The sequence below is a fragment of the Camelus ferus genome, chromosome 2 (genome assembly GCF_009834535.1).
Source record: "Camelus ferus isolate YT-003-E chromosome 2, BCGSAC_Cfer_1.0, whole genome shotgun sequence".
NCBI lineage: Eukaryota > Metazoa > Chordata > Mammalia > Artiodactyla > Camelidae > Camelus > Camelus ferus.
The window spans coordinates 104,910,008-104,931,789 of record NC_045697.1 but is presented as its reverse complement, the minus strand read 5'-3'; the positions used below and the strand labels follow the sequence as shown (position 1 = coordinate 104,931,789).

At 41.4% G+C, this 21,782-nt stretch overlaps 1 protein-coding gene across 18 annotated transcripts in view; it reads right to left on the bottom strand.

The window, feature by feature from the left end:
- The window catches only part of ARHGAP10 (Rho GTPase activating protein 10), a 301,268-nt gene that overhangs the window by 126,470 nt on the left and 153,016 nt on the right, over positions 1-21,782 (bottom strand). For all 18 annotated transcript variants that reach the window (XM_032464674.1, XM_032464692.1, XM_032464726.1 and 15 more), the window contains 3 exons: positions 20,597-20,642; positions 18,590-18,655; positions 549-623 (listed from right to left, as the gene is read on the bottom strand). In XM_032464674.1, coding sequence (XP_032320565.1) covers positions 549-623; positions 18,590-18,655; positions 20,597-20,642 — 187 coding nt within the window. The remainder of the gene's footprint in view (positions 1-548; positions 624-18,589; positions 18,656-20,596; positions 20,643-21,782) is intronic.

Sequence of the window (21,782 nt, the reverse complement as noted above, 5' to 3'; positions counted from 1 at the left end):
CACTTTCTGGCTTCCTCTAGTCTGCGATGCCAAAGAACACTGTGTTATCAGCACAGATGGAGCAGGCGTGGTTCTGGAGAAGAGCCTGGTGCAAACTACAAACAAGCCACTGTGAATACCAATGAATCCCTGAGCATCAGACCCTTGCTGATGAGTGACCGCTCTGGAAGCACCATAAAAAAAAGCGCATCTCAGGGGGCTTGTCCAACCAAATGTACTGTCAAGACTTCGGACAGGCAATTTGGAAGCCACACAAATCACAGAGGCCAGGCTGCTCCTTTCCTGTGAGAAGCAAGCACAGGAAGACATTCACCCATGAGCTGCGTTCTTTTCTTCCTTTATTTCTCAGTAAGTAAAGAGGCAGCGGGTCACCTGTGCTGAGCAAATACTAATCTACCTCTCTGAGCCCGCCATCCCTGCTCAGGAGAAAACGACTCTAGGAAAGAACGGATTCACTAGTGTGCTGCACATGGCTGTGAAACATGAAGTTGTCAAGTCAATGAACACAAACACATAACGCAGGGGAAATGATTAGAAAAGAGGCATACCCATCAACAAGCTCAGAAGCTTCTGGACCTTTGAACTCACCCCCACAACTCTGTACAATCCTTGGTCGTTTATACCTATTGGAAGAGAGGACATGTTAGCAAAATACCAACCAAATTTTTTAAAGCTGTCAACAAATAGTCGCATTTAGAAACTTTGCTAACTCACATTAGCAGCCTTCCTCTGACTATAAAAATAACTGGTCCACAAAAGCAAGTGTTTACCAACTTGTTTTAGCAGCTTGGTATTCATGAGTTATGGCTGGAAAATAATCTCATAAAACAATTCTCCATGTGCACAAAATGTAAGGTGCCGGTGCTAACGAAGTCAGTCAGCTAACCGTGCTAACATATCCCAATGTAATTTGTAAAGATACACTGTACCTCTCATGTTTTTTATGTTTACTTATTCTTGACATTTTTCTTGGAAAGTTTTAGCCTTTTAAAAATAATACGGTGCTGACTTGTACACAGAAAGAAATCGTCGTTTGGCTGATTCTTTAAGACCATGGAAATCATTCACTCAAAAGTAAGGCAAAACGTGTTTTAAGAGCTGTTATATGCACTGCCCAGTGAGGAGCACTGAAACTCCAAATGAGCATCACAGCAAAATTATACGTCACAGTGAACCAAATCACCACAGGGCCCTGGAAACAAAGCATCTCTGGGGCCAACAGAAAAGAAACAAAGGCAAGAAAATGCATTGTCAAGTATAACTTAATATGTTGGGCACATGATTTTATTTGGATTCTGATGTGAACAAACCAATTGTAAAAGGACATTTTTGAGGCAATCAGGAAACTTTGAGTGGCATCGGGGTTATGTTAGAAATCACCTATTTTTTTTGTCATATACCACAAGGGGTGAGAGTAACCTGTCTTAGATTTGCTTGAAGAGGGAGGGAGGGATAGGTGGAGCGACTGTAGGAGAATCTTGATGGAGGTCATGAGGGTGGACCCTAATCCAATACGACTGGCATCCTCACAAGAAGAGATGAGGATACAGACACAGAGGGAAGGTTTCGTGAAAACACTGGGAGAAGGTGGCCGTCTACAAGCCAAGGAGCAGGACCCTCAGAGGGAACCAACCCAGGCGACACCCCGTCTCGGACCTCTAGCCCCGAGAGATGTGAGGAAATCACTTTCTGCTGTGTAAGCCCTCCAGTCTGGGGTACTTGAGCACGGCAGCCGCAGCAAACAGACATGCCCTTATCTCCACAGAGCACAAAGAACCCACGTGCAAAGGCTGGCCCCGCAGCCTCCACGGGACTCCAGGCACCTTCACGATGGGAAACGCTCACAGACTCCAAAAGAGGAGGAAAATGCAGGTCAGCCCTGCCAGGAGTTGGGAAAGAGAAACTACCAAGAAACACAGAAGTCAACAGGGTGAGCTGCTACAGGAGAAGAGACCAGACCTCACTCCTTCCTCCTCCTACAGGCTAGACGGCCATGTCCAGAGAGTCTGAAATACCAGAGGATTTTTTTTCAATGCTCCTCTATTGAAGAAACCTAAAATAGCTTGGCCTCCATGCCAGGAGCCAAAAGAGCAAGTCATCTTCTGCAAACAAACGTGCCTCTGTGAGAAGTGCCCGACAGACGTAGAGAAATGAAGCGAGGATGTTATTTCGGCAATAATCATCACTCTGTGCTGGTAATTACTATCAACTAATTGATCAAGTTCAAATTCATAACCTGAGAGAAGGAAAGTTAATTGCTAAGGCATCATGAAAGGTGCGAGGGGGAACTCATGCTACACAACACAGTTTTTACTTCAGTAAAATGAAATTTAAATAAACCTCATACAAAAGCAGCTTGGAAACAGCACGTAAACATGTAACAGTCATGTAGGATCTTTTGTTTTAATCTGTGAGGTTTTTTTGTTTATTCGTCTTAATGGAGGTACTGGGGACTGAACTGAGGACCTCGTGCATGTTAAGCATGTGCCCTACCACTGAGCTACACCCTCCTCCACTTGAGTCATGTAGGGTTTTTGGTTGTTGCACTGTCCTTTGAAGCTCTAGACTAAGAAAATCAGAACATACTTTATATCTAAGAACACACATATCATATAAAAGACATCATACAAATACATTTGAAGAATATAAACCAATCAATATGTCAAGTCATAGGATTTCAAAGCGTATCTTTTTTTTTTTTTATTGTAGCATAGTCAGTTTACAATGTTGTGTCAATTTCTGGGGTACAGCATAATGTTTCAGTCATATGTGAACATACATACATTCCTTTTCACATTTTTTCAATATAGATTACTACAAGATACTGAATATAGTTTCCAGTGCTATACAGACAAAACTTGTTATCTATTTTATATATAGTAGTTAGTATCTGCAAATCTCAGACTCCTAATTTATCCCTCCACCCCCCTGCCCCCAATAACCATAAGTTTGTTTTTATGTCTGTGAGTGCTTCTGTTTTGTAAATAAATTCATTTGTCTTTTTTTTTTTTTAATTCCACATATGAGTGATATCATGTAGTATTTTTCTTTTTCTTTCTGGCTTACTTCAATTAGAATGACATTCTCCAGGTCCATCCATGTTGCTGCAAATGGCACTATTTTCTTCATTTTTATGGCTGAGTAGTATCCCATTGTATAAATATACCACAGCTTCTTTATCCAGTCATCTGTTGATGGACATTTAGGTTGTTTCCATGTCTTGGCTACTGTAAATAGTGCTGCTCTGAACACTGGAGTGCATGTATCTTTTTGAATTACAGTTGCCTCCAGATATTCGCCCAGGAGTGGAATTGCTGGATGATATGGTAAGTCTGTTTTTAGTTTTTTTGAGGAGTCACCTTACTGTCAAGGCTTATCTTCTCTACCTTCCCTTCCCAATTTCCCTCTTTCAGCCAAAGAGGGATCACTATTTCTTATCACCAAGTATCAGAATTTTGAAATTTTATTTGATTCCTCCCTGTCACTTTCCAAACTCCACAGATCAACATCTACCTTTTCTTCACACTTCAGATCAATCTCTGCTTCTTCAACACAGCCTTGAACTTTATGCACACACATTTATTAGGGCCCGTGCGCACACACACAACCATAATCCATTCTGAACACCATCATCATTTTCTCCATCTTTTTATTTTTTGAGCCACTCTGATGCTCTCAGGTCTCCTCCACGCCACTGAAGAGTAAGTCATCCAATCAAGTCCAAAGTCCTCAGCTGAATGAGCTCGTAAGGAAGACATAAACACATAACCCTCCAGAATAGGCCCCAGCTCACCTTCCTGCATTCACTGCAGAGTATTCGCTGTAAATCAGAGCAGACACCTGACTGTCACCCACAAATGGCCAAACTCATTGCCTCCTCAGGCACAAGTCTCCTCTGACAGGAAGGTCCTTCCCCTTTGCTCCACTGATTACTCATCTGCCAAATATTTACTCATCAAATACGTGACAGGTGCTATTCCAGGTGCCCAAGATTCAACAGTCAGCAAAATCAAGTCCCAGCCAGACCTTCAAAACCAGAAAAAAGAAAAAACATGCCACCTTGTCCGACACCGCCCCACGGTGATGCTCCTTTTTTTGGAACATGACTTTTCACTCCTTTTAACACCTGATGACATTTTTTAAAACAAGCCCACCATTCACAACCCCTAAAATCAAAAATCTGAATGCTTGACCGGACGTCTGGTTATTTAGGTCTGTATTTTTCCCCACTCAGTGTCAATATTCTTATTTCACCATGTTCAAAGTAATTTCCACCCCAAACTTATCTAGAGCTGCTCTGTGCTCTATAGCATATGTCCCATATTACAGTCTCTCAAACACACCCACCTCAGAATTTTCAGATAGAGAATTGGGGACCAGCGTTCTTCCTTCTCTCCCAAAATACTGAGATATTATCCAGAGAGATACTAGGTTAACCTTGGTTTTAGGGGTGAGGTGCAGGGGGAGGAGAAATTGTTTGTTACTAATACCTTTCACAGTGCCTTGCATAGAATGGTAAACCTAGATGATTCGACTTGAAGTAACTTTAGGACTACAGATATAGATTGGACTTGGGCCAAAACAGACATTCCACTTAGGAACTAAAAACTTACAGAATTAAATATCCAAGGTATTAAAACTTTTCCAGCATATCAAAGCTCACTGACAGATATCATTATTATAATATTTTCTAATTTTTAACAAAAACCTATAATCTGGTCAAAGTGTTTATATGCCCAAGTTTTTCTCCTTTTTAACAAATCAAATGGGTTCTGGTCAGTACAAAAAGAAAGGCAAGGGCTTTCCACTCAGTGATGAGCAGCTGACGACAGCCAACCCTGGGCAAAGTGGCTCCAGTGAAATCAAATGTGTCTTCCTTCTCACCACCACCCGTCTCCCCCAGTTTCACACAGTGCTGTCACAGAGCACCACCCACGTCTTCCTTGAGGAGAGGGTCAGAAAGGAGCAATGAGTCAGGTTGCATCATCATATCTGTCTCACTGTTTCCCTCTCGGAACCCAGATGATGCTGCCAGAGCCATTGTCCGCTCCATCCTGGGAAACGCCCGCGTGGACCACTGGTGAATACCCAGAGGCCCCGGCAGGTGGGCTGGAGAATCCGAGGAGAAAATGAGATGCTCTGTGACAAGAAAAGAACGACATGCAAAAGGAAAAAACGTTTTAAAGGGCTGGTAGAGTCTGTTAAACAGCAGAGGGGGAGGCAAAGGCTGGGGAGGCTAAACTGACAAGTGAATGTGGTGAGCAAGAAGAACACAAAGTGGCTCTCAGAGTCAAGGAAGCAGAAGAGAGAAGACAGGTAGTAAAGCTGCACACAGGAAACGTAAACAGGGAGAAGAGGAACAGACAATGAAAGGCAGGAGAAGTAGGGAGGAAACGAGAAGGTAACAGCCTAGGAATTATAACACATTTCAGTTCCTGTTAACATCATAAAAAGTACTGAGTACTTACTATATCCCAGACACTAATGTGGAATCCAGGGAAGACAGAGGGTAAAATTAAGAAGAGTTAAAATGAAAAGAGAGAGCAACTCGAGGCCAACCCAGCCATAAAGTCTTTACTTCAGAAAAAGAAACTTTTGGTTTCAGAAGCAGACTCTGTGCCTGAAAGCACATGATATACATTTAATAAATAAGGCTGAATATATCAATAAACTGAAAAAATGATTGATAAGTTGATGGCTGCTTAGTAAAGAGATACGGAAAGAAAATAAAGAGACAGAAAAGATTATTTGTAACTAGAAAACGTCAATACTTTTGATGGTAACAGGCACAAGTAAAAAGAATTTTCCAGGTGTATGATTCTACAGAAGTCGATGATCAAATTTTGTGGGTCTATAAACTACACACATCCAGTTTTCATCTAGTAAACAGCAGAGTGCTTGGCACAAACAGAGGTCCCTGATCAGTATTTACAGATAGAGTGCAATGTTCATTCACATTTGTATGTGTTGACAACAGGGGTGAAAGGTCATTAACGTTCCTGTAGGCATTCACAGGAGTGACATCAAGTGTGCAACGTGTCATTATGAACATGCATGAATACAAATAGAGGTTTACATATCGCACCAGCACTGCGAAGACAGATTCCCCTGTGGGCTATGAAATGAGCGAACATAAACTTTCATGCATGTATGTGTACGTAAAATAATTGTAAATGTTTTATAATTGTATCATATATAATTATAAATACTTGCTAATCTTGAAAGATTCTTGCAAATGAAAAGGAAACACGTAACAGGTGAAATGATTAGGAAAAATTTGTGAAGGAGTACCTGGTGATGAGGCTTAAGGATGATATGCTACAAAGGTTACTCAAAGCAATGAAGAGGCTCATGAATATTGTTTCAGTTCATAGGTGAATTATAAAAACTTGATAGTATGTCCCTTACGTATATTTATAACTAAACCTCAATAAGCATGATGTTTCAGTGTCTGTGTAAGTACAGGAAATGCTTTCCAGGCTAACCACTACATTGAGTTACATAAAAATAAATAGGTTCATACACAGTGATACCCGTCCAAGATACAGGGCGATGCATAATATTTTAAGGTCCTGTCAAAAACATGTTTCTATTAGTTTTAAATACAAGCACACAGAACCAAGAACGAGTCACTCTTCCATCAAAAGGACATACCATTCAACATCATAAATTGAAGAAATTGCATGTATAAAATTGCAGAATTCTAAAACCTTAGAAGAATGCATTATTTTTAATACTTACAATGTATTAAATATTGCAAAAAGCAGGGTAAGAGACAAGTTCTAAGCACTGGGACAGTTAGAAGATTAACTATACCTGTATGAAAATGAGAAGCTCAAAGCTGAAAATGATACGGAGTAACATTTTAACCTCTCAAGATCTTGGTCCCCTCATTTAAAAAAAAAGCATATCCTAGAAACACAAATTTGTTACAGTTGTAAGATATGAATTATTACAAATTAAGGTTACTGATATCTTGGAAACTTCCAACTCTCCCACCTCCCAGTTGTATGACCTGGCATATCACTTTATTTCTCTGTTTCACCTTTCTCTGAAAAATGAGGTTAATGATGGAATGAGGTTGTTGTGAAAATTAAAGGAGATAATGCTTATAAAGCATACGCATGAGCCTCACGTGACAAGCACTCAAGAAAACCTTTCTAATTGTAGCATAATATTCAAAATTAAGACCAAAATAGCTTGGCATAATACATATAAAAGTCACCCTAACCAAGGCCTGTAGCCTACAGCCCTCTTCCATAAAATAAAGCATATGTTGGGAAGAGAGTCCAAGTTTATCAAATATGCATGACTCATGGAAAATACAAAATTCCTGATCTCCAATAACATTTGGAATTTCTCCCCCTGGATGCTAATTATTTGGTGGCAGGTAAGAAAGCGCTGCAGACAGTGCCGATCTGCCAGGAACCGAGCAGCGTTCCCTTCCTATGAAGTCTCCTCATGTAAATCCACTTCTGTGCTGTGAGCAGGAGCCTCCCTGGCAGCAGGCACTCCAAGGAGAGGGCTCATGACCTCATTCCCATGTTCATTTCATACTCACACCGACCCAAGACTGAGCTCAGGAATCCGCCAGCTCGGCACCCCTGGGGCTGGCCGTCCCGTGCACTTCCGCCCCTGTCTCCTATCCCAGCAGAAGTGACAAATATTTAATTAAAAAAAAAAGTACTTCAGGTCCAAGCCAGGATCTTCGGACGGACTGCCAATTTCAGGACTCTTCGGACACACCTCTAGCCCTGACTCAAAGTCTCATCCTCTCGAATCCAACTCTCAAACCCAAAGGGTGTTTGGTTTATCAAGGGCTACCTTTGTATTCGGGTCAGAATGGACTGCAGAATGCTCCTAGCACTCTGTGTGGCTGGCCTCGGCTCCAGTGTCTAGCCAGCACAAGAGAAAGTGTTTTTGTTCAGACCAGACAACCCCTAGACTTGTTGCTATTCCTGGTACAACCGCCCAAGCCCGCGGGCAGGATGCCTAGAGGAGGCAGCTCCAGGGTAACAGGGAGTGTCCCCTCTCTTCAGGACCGCTCAGAGTCCCACTCTCTTCCCAGAGGTCGAGTGTCTAGCTGTGCCAGGATCTCACACATCTAGCTGCGACTCCTTCAATGTGCCCTCCAGTCCTTCCTCATAGGCTGAACGCTGGGGTAAGAAACATCTCACAGCCTCTGGGCCTTGAGGCGGAACTCAGCTCCCCGATCACCACTAAGTTGCACTGTCAACCAACTCTTCCCCTCACTTGACTTCTTCTGCCACAAGATGATGCTTGCTTAAGAGCTGGAGACCAGGATTGGAATTCCAGCCCTGCCACTTTCTACGTGTCTCCTCATATGCACCTGAGCCTAGTAAAGAAGCTAAGTCCGTTCAACTACCTACGGAGTGGTGGAGGGGGTGGGTGACCTGGAGTACAGGAAACCCTCGGAAAACCTAAAATGCTATTTATTAGGATTTAAACATTGTCAGATGCAGCTTCCACACTGACACTAAGAGGCTTTCCAAGGCATTGCAGAGATTTTTCAGAAAAGTGGACAAATCTTTCTTGGGTTGATGGGACACCCTCCGAGGTCCATGATGGGGTTGCTGTGGAGAGAAGGCAGGGAAGGCAGGTGTAACTTCAGAAAGGCTTCATCCCAAATCTAGGGGGGCACTTCAGAGAACGATGCTCAAATCTTCCCTCCCCACTTTCCTTTCCTATCACCTGGAGTTTCAAAACTCCTCTGTTCTTTAAAAATTTGTCTCCTCTTTATTTGTTCATCCACCTCCAACATCTTCAGGTCAGCCTTGAAAGTCCCCAACTCCTTGTGCTCACTATGGTTAAGGACAGGAGAAGAGCCAGTCTTGGATTTGAGCTGGAGCCTGCTTCTCTCCAGCCCTGAGACTCACTCGGGTCAGCGGATGACTCTTCAGGTCAGCTGCATGTGTAAAGTGGAGAAATACCAGTGCGTCACAGGGTTCTTGTGAGAACAACACGTGCAAAGGACAACTTGTACAACCTTGTTCTTCAACAAGGGACAACCCATACAACTTCGTTCTTCTCTCGTTTCTTGACTTCCTGCCTTCCCAGGGGTGGTTTCTTGGTCTTCTTCCTGCCTGAACCATCCAGGGCATTTGATACTGTCCACATCCTCCTCCCTGGAATCTCCCACTGGATTCCTTTACACTCCAAATTTCACTCTCTGAAAATGAGGCCCATCATCTCTCTGGCTGCTTCCTTCCCTTTCTGACAGAAATGTCACAGGTACCTTGAATTCAAGATAGATCGAAAACCCATCTCTATTCTTCCCAACCCTACTGCTCCTCTTGCATTCCCTGTCTTGGCTAAAGATATCTTCATCGATCGTGGCTGGAAAGCTTAGGGTCAGGTTTTTACTTTTCCCTTTCACTGCCTTTTACATCCAACATCCATCAGATTCTATTTTTCTGCCAAGTCTCTCTTCCTATTCATCCTTTCTTTCATTGCCAATGCCCTAGTTTAAGCCTCATCATCTTTTTTCTAGATTATTTCTAAAATCCAACCAGTCATCTCTCCTTCTGTGCCCCGCCCCCACCCCATCAGCTCTACTTCCTGTCAAAGGTCTGAAAACACCCCTGCTCCCATCTGTCAATGTCTCACCACTGCCTACAGCACTGAGGCAAATACACAGCACAGCACCTGCGATCGGCCACACTCGGGCCTCATCTGCTCACAGAGCACCTTCTCACATCACATCCACCCACTCACCTCTGCCAGCAACCCCCCAGGGTGGGTGAATACCATCTGTTCCAGCACCTCCCTCCAGAGCAAAGAACAGGTTTGCTTGCAGCCTTGGAAAATAGTGTCCATCTAGCACAAATGGTAGGCATGCCTGCCAGTCATTCCAAGAGAGCTGAGTTTCCTACATTCAGAATTATTCCCGTATACCACAACCCATTGCGTATGCAGATATCATCTGACCGACCATCTTTGCAAGTGCCCTTGGGAACCAGGGCTCAGAGCACCAACACAAAATGTGATACTCTGGCTACTGAGAGTAATAAATTGTCCTTCATCTCTGATCCAGAAGACTTGTGTCTTCTACCAGCACCCATGAAACTATGCAGGGCAACTTGTTTATACAAAAGTAACACAGAATCTCAGAGCCTTCACTATCTTGAGACTAAAGTTAATATTTAAGAGGAGGAACCATCCCTCTACCATTTCCCCCCAAAATTTTCCCTTTAAGAAACACCAAAAAAGTGTTGAGTAAGATCCATCTAACACGTGCACACCCGGGAACAAGTGAGGATTAAGGTAAGCTGGAGTGGATGGGCAGCGAAGTCAGAGGCACCATTTTACTCTCAAACTCATCACTTGTGTGGTTCAAGTTTAAGTAGTTATAAAATTTTGCTTATATTAAAGAGACTCAAACTCAAGGCAAAAGTTGGCCATTGCTCTTTGCGAGATTCCCTTTCAGCCCTCCTCTATGACGGGCACGCTGGCAGAGGTCTAACGGTGCCTCGCCGCTGCCACCTGCCTCCTCTCCACCTCAAAGCATCAAATCAGTGTTAGGCAGCCTTGGAAAATCTCCTCCTTACTGTGGTTGTTTTTTTGGTTTGTTTTTTGTTTTTTGTTTTTTAAGACTGAGATAATCTAAAGCCATTGGCTTCTTCCAAATCCTCTCTGGTTTTCTCATTGCACTCTGGCCGTATAACTGCTCAAGTGTCCACAAGACACTGAGGGAAGGAAGGTTGAAAGTCAAGCCAGTAAATTTTGCTGCTTGTCACAAGCGCTACATAAAATTGCTCTGATAAAGTGAACTCAGATGATTTATTGCCCTATGTAAATTACTATTTTTCAAAAGCAAAGTTCCTTGGTGCTCCCAAAGCCTCAAATCAATAATGGGACTGTTTAATTATGATCGGCCTGAATTCAGAGTTACTTCTAAATAAGCAACTCACACTGAGCACTTGGCAGACGGCAATGTCCCAAGTATCCTCTTTTCATTCTCACAACCATCCTACATAAAAGTCACTACAGTTCTCCCGTATTACACAGGATAAAATCAAGACAGGTTATCTACCTAACTTGCACGGCTGCAGAGCTAGTAAGTGGAGAGATTCTAATCAGGGCTGATTTGGGGTTCCTGTTCTCCAGCACCAAGCTAAGAGCGCCCTAAAGAGCCTTACAAGAAGATGTCCATGCACCTCATCCAAACGTGAACCAACACACAAAACCTCACCTGCCTACTAGTAGCAAGAGAGTTTAACCATTTGTTCTGAATTAACTTTACTCAGCCATTCATTTGGAAGCTAAAAACTTTGGGAGCTTATTGTTCTTAAAACAAATAAGATTACTAATTGAGAAAATGAATGACCAGCCCCAGCTCGCCTGGAGTTAGCATTTCAGCTCAGTATTTGCATTTCTGCAGACACCACAAGCATCCTGAGCTCCCTCCCACATAAGACAGTCCTCTGTATCCACCCACACTCATCTCACACCCATTCTGATTAAAAAAGAGACAGTGAGCGAGTAACTCTAGTTCACTTGCTGTAAATTTTTCGGGGACAGCTGTTCTTTATTTTCTTCGTTTTGCACGTAATTTGCCCCTGGCACTTCAAGATTAACGCGCAATCATGGTAAAATATGTTGCAAGTTCACTTTAGGCATCTTCCCTCCCACAAAGATTAATACTGAAACCAGACATCACCATCACCTACCAGGGCCTTCCTGAACCCCCATGCAACTCCAGAAGTGCTCTGGAAGCAGAAAAATCCTGCAGCCAACCTCAGAATGCTTTTCCGAAAACCTGAAACTTCGCTTCTCAGAGAAAGAGAAATGCACTTCCACATGCGACAATTCAAAGACTGTCACATCTTAGAGGCGGCTTCCTACTTCTCCACCCCATGAATTCACAGCTCGTTACAAAACTGAATTTGATAACTGACAGCTTGCCTAGACCGACGTTTGAATGCCACGCTCTAGAAATTAAAGTGAATATTCAAATTACCCACATATGGAAGATTTTTTTTAAGAGAAACTTTATAAACAAAAGTGACATACATATTTAGTTTTAAATCATGGCAACTATTTTAAAAATAGCAACTAAAAGAAGTTTTTTAAGCAAAGAGAGTCTTACTTTGTTTTTGCATAGTTTACAATGCACCTGAAATACTTGGAGTCACCAGTTCCCAAAAAAGACAATCTACTGGGCATGGGAGGCTGTTCTTTGAGTTACTTAAGGAAATCATTCTCCAAGCTCTTCAACCGTAAGATTTTTTTTCACATGTAACATGATGTACCTTTCTATCTATGTCTAAAATATTACCCATAATTCAGAAAGATGCAAACAAATTCATAAAGGAGTGAAAACCAATCCTACATGTTATTTTAAAGTAATAATTCCAACCACCTAGAGAAGAATAAATTCTTCCAATAATTTTATACATTATTGGAATACATAATATTGACAATGTGGCATTTGAGTCAAATCCTCGAGCACTCAAGCACAAATCAATTGCGTACTGAGGGCTATGTGTGCAATGTACTATACTTAGAAATGAGAAGAGGCAAGTAAAGGATAAATAAGATATTTTCTCTATTTCAAGGAAAAAGTAAAGTTCCATAAACAAAATAAATATGTGAGGTATAATGAACAACACCAGGCAATATAACTGTCAGGTTAAGAACATGGGTATCTCAGAATTAAAACAATTCAGGGTAAGGATGGAAAGAGGAAACAAAGAAATACATTTAATGAGCAGTAAAATCTACCGGCTACAAAAATTAGCTCTTTTACCTTCACAAACATGGATGGCAGTAGATGTGAACGAACTTCCCACTTGCAATCGTTTAGAAACTAAGAGTTTGAAAGGTTAAGAAAGGGTTACCAAACTTTGGAGCTTAAACCTGACAACTCCTTATGAACCCAGAAAAAGGTAGACCTTCTAGAGTAATCCAAGTGCCCCCCAACACACACGCCCCGCCAGCCACTCCTCCAACCCCGCCCATGGCTGTCAGGTCCCAGATGCGGCACATGCAAACATCTTCACTTCAACACCCAATCTCTCCCCTGCCGAAACTCCTCACTTCTGACGCCCCGGACACGTGCACCTAGACAACATCCCCTCGCCCCCTGGAAGGCGGCCCACGTGCCGGGTCCTCAGGGAAGCCTTGAGTCCGTGGTATTTCAGAGGCCCGGGAGGGCCAAAGGGGAAGACTGAGCCCACTGTCAGCTTCCAGAGGCACCTGGAACGGCAGGCGCCGTCATGAGAATGCCACGGAGCAAGGCAGCTGCACAGTCATGGAAGGGCGGTTGTGTGAATCTGCTTGAGGATAACGGGGTCTTTTCCCGCAAAGGGGGAAACTACCACAGGGCCCCAGGAACTAGGCATCATGCAGACAAGAGTAGGTAGGAGGGGCTGGTGGTAGGGTGAGTGAACGAGAACTCCCATCAATACTTTTGAATTTGCCTTGAATTCACCGGCAAAGCATCTAAATATGGTGCGTGGCTTCAGATACACTGAGACTTGGCCACTTTGAGCCATTTTGGATTTCTCCTCTTTACTTCACTTTTTAGGAGAAAGATTCTACCTTACATCATTTATGCTCTCTCTCGTAATCCCCAAAGCTACACGGACCCAGGACCGAGGGCCCTCGTAAACTTTACCTTCCAGGAAAGCATCCTCTAAAAAATAGAAGATGAGAAAATTCCTTTCTCCACTTGACTATTCCCATTGGGCCTCTCACTGTCTACAGCAGAGGCCCAGCTACCAATGATTTTGATTCAATAAAGCTGATTGAGCCCAGGAATCTGCCTTTTCAAGAAGCACCCCAGTGATCCTAATACATTTCATCAGGTCTGCCAGGGACCTCTGAGCTTCCTTGACATCCTTTGCTTCCTGAACTAAAACTTGAAGGTGAAATTCCTTGCAGAACTCTGATCCTGCATGTACAACCAACTGCTGAGAGTGACTTCTTCATCTGCTGGATGACTTGGAGGTATCCATGCTCTCCGACCCCATGGCCAAACCGACAGTCCAGAATCAGTCACCTCCCCTGTGGAACGCTCCAACCTACACAGAACTCTGGGTCTTCTCGGCACCAGACCATCCTCCGCCTGGGTACCATACTAGTTTCCAGATCTACCTTTGTAAGCCTGCTCCTCTGCCCTTCCCTCCTCTAGTACTTACCCAGTTTCTTGCCAGTTAAATGCAAGTGCCCGAGTCCTTCCTTTCACTCTGTTTCTTCCTGCTTCCTTTCCTTTCCTTTTTTTTTCTTTTGGCTTGTTTCTGTCACATTCTGTCTCCATGTCTTTGCTGAGGTCTCTCTAAAGGCCAAAATGTACTTTTCTAATCCTTTAAATCCAAAGAAGGCTGGTCCTAAACACAGTCCTTAGTAAAGAGCAAGGACTCAGCGATCCATCGTAACCGACTATACTTCAATTTAAAAAAAAAGTTATAGCATCACTCAGCTGGTTCTCACCAAAAAACAGAAAAAAAGTAGAATACTCTCTGGCCTCAAGAGAATTAAAATCTCACTGTTAAGGCGTACTATATATGTTAAAAAATAAACATTATTTGTTTAAATATCTTACTATGCTGTTAAACTTTGAGGGAAAGAAAAAAACAATTCTCTCGATCCATGCAAACCTGTAGCACTTTTCAGTACCTGGTATACTCCACTCACTTTCAATATCTGTATTTTGTCTACCATGAATGGATCAAGCATAATAGGTAACCAGACTTTCATGTGTATCCCAAAGGCCCAGAGCAAGGTTACCGGCACTCTGTGATTACTCAGTAAACCCTGGTTGACTGGCTTCAGATCAGAACTAGGGTTTAACAACGCTAAGCCACCTGTTACTGAGGGAGGGAAAAGAACACCGTGCTATTTTCTTCAGAAGTTTTGTTTTGTTTGGGTGTAGGCTGGGTTACTTTTAAAAAGAAGTTAAAAGTTCCCCCACGTAGCCGGACACTATAAACATAAAGATAACAATCACGTGTCCCATCGCTCCAATCCACTAGAAACTCTTCCATGAGGACGGCAGTGCCTAAACTTTACTACATTATCACCTGGGGAGCACTGAAAATCCGGCTTTCTAGCTCACACCCACCAGCAATGACATCCGACTGGCTGGGGGTGGGAGTTAGGCATCAGCCCTGCTTAACAATCCCAGGGGATTTCACTGCGCAGCCCTGTCTGAGAGCTGCTGCTTTCGGAAGTCCTTCCGCCTGGGAACATCAGAAGTACTTTCCTAGTGGTGCTCAGACAGCCTGCATCTGTTAAGAGCTGGTACACATCATTAACAAATCCTTGGTAAACGGATGAAAGATCAGTTGATCTGACTCTCGTGTGTGCTGTAACTTCATGAACAAACAACTCTAAGGACAGGAAGAGTATGATCTGTAATCAATGCTGATACTGCAGTGACATGGGGTTTGTTCTGATGCCAAAAGTACAGAAACCGCTAACAGTCCCATGCACGGCAGTATACATCATTATGTTATGTATTATATATGCATCATATATTATACGTGTTATCTGCATTTGTATGTGCATATACCAAAAATGTTACCTTTTCTCAGGGTCCTGAGGGCTATAGTAAACGGTAGACAAAATAAAAAATTAAAAAATGAATATATGTATGTTCATGTATGACTGAAACATTGTGCTGTACACCAGAAATTGACACAACATTGTAAACTGACTATACTTCAACAAAAAAAAATTAAAAATAAAAAAAGTAAATGTTAGACACTTGTCTGATACTTGGCAAATACTAAAGTGATGTCACAAATAAAGCTGATAAAAATACCAAATGTCATTTTTTAAAGGAACATGGCTAGGTAAAAGTTGCACTAACTTTTAACAGAAACATGTGAAATGGTAGTTTACAGACAGTGAGAGTCATGGTTAGAATGCTGGGAAAAAAGTGATTAGAAATAATTCTTCAATCAGATCTCATCAGATGCCTCTGGACACGAGGCATGTAGACCCAGGAATCACAGGCAGCAGTCACTGATGCTATTCACCAATAGCATTAGTTCTCGCCCTCTGCGTGCCCTCTGTGCTATGTAGACTCTTTGGGGCTGAGTGGGGCTACGTGGCTCTTTCTGACCAATCAGCTGTGAGCAAATGAAACTCACTTCAAGACCAGAGCACCCATTTGCAAGTCCAAAGCCCCCCAGAGCTGCTGCCCTCCGGCAAGGCAGGCAAGAACCCGGGAGCCCAGGTATCCAGCGATGGGCAAAGCCCCCTAGCAACACCTCAGTGAGAAGTAAGTCTTGTTGTTTTAAGCTACAGAGAATTTCAGATTTCCCGTAATACGAACATAAACTAGCTTTTATCCTGACTGATGAAAAAACTACGTGAGCCAACAACGTCTGTAGCATTTAAAAAAAAAAAAAGATCAGCAGCAGTGATAGCTGATTTGGGGGAAATCATTCAGAGCAATATTGCCTGAGGGAACCTCCAAATTTATCATAAAAGCCTCAGAGAGTCTACAAAGTTCCCTGTGATATTGACTAACGTGACCTGACAGTCGATTCTTTTAACTCTATTTTTAGTCTCCTACTCCATTAAAGACAAAAGGCTTTAGTAATGGAAGACCTTCAGGAACAAAAGATTTGAAAGGAACAAACATAAACATTTCTTTTTTAATTTTCAAATGGGAAAATCCAACTTAAAATGTGTAGACTCGGTCTTCCGTTAAAAACCTCCAACAATTTATTTATTTACAGTGAAAACACGTTCAACATATGCAGATCCTACTACACATATTCCATTCAATGTACACAACACTCCATAAAACTACATGTACCAATCAAAAAGCATTCTAGATAGATTCTTATCTGCTCAGGCAGAAGTATGTATAAATTATACCCTTTGGGGAAAGGATTTTATTTACCAAAATAACAAGCATGCAAGCGATACAATTAAGGTTCTTAAGAAGCTTGGGGAAAAGAGAAACATGAATGATGAAGTGAGGGATACAAAAACCACAGTACTTTTTTCCTCAACTCTGGACATTTTTGAAGCACTAGGAAAAAGAAGAAATTTGTCAGCTCAACCTCAGTGTAGTTGAAATGAATGAAAATCCGTCACCGCCTGAATTACCACTGTAAGAGAAAACGGGAGAAAAGCTTTCTGTGGCTTGGGTTTTTATTACCGATGGGCAAACCCCCAAATCATAAAACAGCTCATATTCATCTGTTATCCATCCCTCTAATTTCACAGGTGGCAGTCCTGGCTTTATAACAAAGACCCTGTTTTGACAGAAAACACAATTGCAATGCTTCACCCCGCTAAGTCATCCAGAGTAGGGCTGAGAGATACAATAGATGAGAGTGAATTAAAAATTCAATTTATCCATACTTCACTAGGCTGTAAACAAAGAGAACTCCAACCTCCAGAAAGAGCCTGTTTTGTAATGTTCAATATTTAGTTTCTCTGCAGTCTGCTGGCATGGCTGTAAAAGCACCAGGGGCCTGGTTTTCCTTAGGGATACTAAAGAAAAGAGCTTTTGGTCAGGAGAACAACGGGTAGAGACTATCTTTCCTTCAATTAAAATGGAAACAATCCAAATATTATCAACAGGCAGATGAATAAACAAAGTGCAGTATATCCATATAATGAAACACCACCTAGCAAAAAAAAAAAAAAAAAAAAGAGCTAAGGATATATGCAACAAGATGAGTCTCAAAAGCCTTATGCTCAGGGAAGTGGGGGGAAGGGATAAACTGGGAGTTTGAGATTTGCAGATACTAACTACTACATACAAAATAGATAAATAACAAGTTTATACTGTATAGCACAGGGAACTATATTCAACATCTTATAGTAACATGGTGAAAAAGAAGATGAAAACGAGTATGTGTATGTTCCTATATGACTGAAGCATTGTGCTGTACACCAGAAATTGGCACAACATTGTAAACTGACTATACTTCAATAAAAATAAATACCCATAAAAAAAGCATAATAAAGAGGCCAGACTCAAAAGTCTAATTCTGCATAATTCCTTTCATTTAAAATGCTGGGGGGAGGGGCAGGGAAGACAGAGCTAATGTGATGAAAAGCAGCTCAAGAGTTGCCAAGGACGAAGTTGGGAAAGGAGACTGACTGCAAAGGGGCACAAAGGAATTGGGGGAGGGGAAGCAGGTGACAGAAATCTCCGATGGCTGTGGTGGCAGTCACAACTATACCACTTGTCAAAACTCATCAATCTGTACAGTTAAAATCAGCAAACTTCACCATATGTAAATTACATCTCAATAATGCTGATTTTTAAACAGGAAGCCAACAGGACAATGGAAGACGGAAATATCTTACTAGCGTGTGAACAAGAAGTGATTAAGATTGGTCGTCCAACACTGCTGATTCTTCTCATGATTCTCATCTGAGCACTGACTTCACATTTCAGTGCAAGGGAGAAACATGCAAATAAAAAGGAAAACCCCATCCTGTCAGAGTAAATGAACAACTGAATCTCTAGAATGTGCATTTTGCATTAACGTATTTTATTCTACAAACTTGACCATGCAATAAACATTCTAAATGACCCTTAGATTTTACATACCTATCGCCTGTCATGAATAAAATGATTCAATCATGTTACCTCGTGCTTCAACTGCACTGATGCATTTTCTAAGAATTGTGAATCCCATTTTATCCAACTGTGCACCTGAAAGAAATACAGTTATAAAATATTAAAGGCATAACTAATTACCCATAATTCTCTCCCTTAAAAAATAGGACAATATTACTTAAGTCCAATCTAATTTTTATTTCACTCTTTAAAAAAAAAAAAAAAGAAGAGAGAAAACTAAAGGCCAGATATTCCCTGTTTAAATAACATAAATGAGAATTTCCTATATTAAGAGGAGCATCTACTGGAATATCTGGACATCTATTACCAGTATTTATAAATAAATTAATAATTTAACATAACTTTTAAGTTAATAAATATGATATTTTAAATAATGGAAAGAAAGTGATACAAGTCTTTAGGGGAAGCTATCTAAAAATAGTTAACATTTTGCCCAAATTCCAACAACAGCTAAGTTTTTTCTTAATTATATATATGAGTGAAAGTTCTTAAATTAATTAACAGCTAAAGAAATGACGAACCTTTTTTTTAAACCTAGAGAAAAAACCTAGAGAAAAAAAAGTTAAGAAATCTTAAAAAATAATATTTGGGCCACGAGCTTGAAATTTTTTTCATATTTTACACCATGCTCTAAGTGTTTAAAATAGTATTTTATTATTCCTAATGAATTTATTACAGATTCATGTAGCAAAAAAAATTATTTTGAAAATATAATTTTATATATTTTTTCTGACATAGACATTTGACCATAATTAGTCAAATTTGACCTATTTGAGTATCCTAATACAAGGCAACTCTTCTTGCAAAACTGAAATCAGGGAAGGTGAATGCTTCATTCTGTATTTAAGGAGCAGTAATAGTAACTCTTGGTTCTCAGCGGGGAGAGCATGAACAATTCATGAACATAAACTTTACAGACTTAAAGCTGAGCTTGAAGAGTATATTAATAAAAAAAAAAACTGGGCTGCGGTTTACTTTTTAAGGGTCCACTATTCACAATGTTTTATAAAATGCAAGCGTTTCTTTCTGCTTCACAAAACTACTTTTCTAAAACATGGCATGACTTCATATCTCTATAAAAACAAGAAAAAAAAGGGAAGGGAGAAGAAGAAAAGGAGAAAAAGAGGGGAAAAGGAAAAGAAGAAAGCGAAAGAAAAGGAAAAAGGAAGAAGAGAAAGACAAGAGGGGAAAGGTCAGGCAGGTGCTTCTGTAGACGGACAACTTCCCGTGGCATCTGGTCAATTTCCAGGGCCGGGCTAGAGGAGACATCCTCCATTCCAGGGTTGGCTCAAGTGACACACACATTGTGATCATTTTGAAATCATGTGTTATGTAACCATGTTTCCAAACTGTGGGCATCTGACAAACAGAGCTTAATTCCTCCAAAGCCATTAAAAGTAGATTTGTAAACAATCCAGCAAATTTGATCACATTTTCATTTCATCTCAGTAAAAATCAGTCAAAGTGCAGAGCTAGGTAGTACTTCACATCAACGCCAGGTGACAAGCACTGTCCCAGAATATCTGAAGGCGCCTGGCTGCTGTTGCGTGTTATTTTCTACGGTGCAATGCGGTACCATTGGTGCAGCCTGTACTCCAAAGACGTTAAGGATAAAGGACATCAGGGCAGAGGTAAGGGGGGTTGGGAACAGGCGACCTGATTAACAGTTCCTACCCACAGGAGTTCAAACCTTAGGAAGTTGAAAGTTGCATTCCTGAAACTCGTATGTGTTCATTTGTGGCTGTAAGAATAATACTAAAGTGAACTATAGAAAAGGCATTTTGTTTTTTATAGAGAAAGACTATGGGGGCAGGGGGAAGGCTCAGAGCTGGGACAGATCAATGAAGGTCCCAGCAGTTGAGGGGAACTAGAGGAAGTTCTCAGTGGATAAGACAGAACACATCTACTACTTAGAGAACTAGCGTACGGTGCAGAGCGACAGGCTGACATCAGAAATAAAAACAGTAGTTCGTGGGAAAGGGAGACAACAGTCAATTTCAATCAACTAGCACTTACTTCCTTCTGGTCTTGGGATGATGGCTCTATTAAAACTATAGAACACCTAGTAAAAGAGAAAAAAGGGAAACAGCATTTTTAGCAAATCAGTAAAAATGGTTCTAGTAGACATACCTAGGACTGTACAAAAAATACACTGACATTGGTTAAGCCATTTCATGTGCTCAGATGCAAAGACAGGTAACAAAAAGGAGCACTCCGAGTCTACTTTGTCTCTTGTGGAGGCATGCCAAAGTAGCCAAAATAAGATGAAAAGGGGTTAGGACTGAAAGGTAAATTTGAAATGCTCAGATTGCATTCTAACCAATACGGTGAAGCCCAATTTTTTCGCCACTATTTCTAAAATCTAGTATTTCCTTAAGAAAGACGTGACTTCTGCCCATAATCTGAATGACCACATCTGAAACCCTGAGGTGATTCCGGGCTGCCTCTTAGAATTCTAGCACTGCCCCATTATTTGCAAGCTACATAATCAATTGGAAAAAATACATGGTACCTTAAGAGTCCCCACATAAACACATAGCTGAATATTTTCTTTCTGCAGACTTGCTTTTGTATATTGCAAATTAATTACTTGGCTTTTTACTCTAAAGGAGAGGTTTGTATGTCTTCAAGGTTACATTGCCTTTGGCAACAGACTTATGGCTACATGACTTAGTCACGTGGTCATTTTGCTCTGCAGGTATGCAAACTCAACTTTCCAAAGCCATTCTTGCATCTCTGGGGGGATAAGTCCTGATCAGTGCATTGCCTTTGCTGGAGAGGATTAGGATAACCTGTTCTGGATCTCAGCAACTATCAATGCTGTAAATCCTCTTGACTCTCAGCTAAAAATTTCAAGGACAAATTAAGAATAAAGAGACAGCACTAAAACCACAGAGACTAAACGTAGATAGAGTATAATAAAGTGATACACAAATCTGATCACTGCTTTCTTCCTCCAAGGATGATACATATTTTAAAAATAGATCCTATATAGGAGAATGTAACTTGGGCTTCCATTTGTCAAACACAACACCAAGGCTGCTGCCCAGCCCCTGTGCCCTATTCCCTCTATTCTCAGTGTCCTCCCCATTACCACCAGATAACATTATCTTTTGCCCGTTTCTTAAGCTCAGTTCTGACACCTCCCCACCTCCTTTTTTTTTTTCTTGTAAACTATATATGACCCCTCTTCTATTTCGCA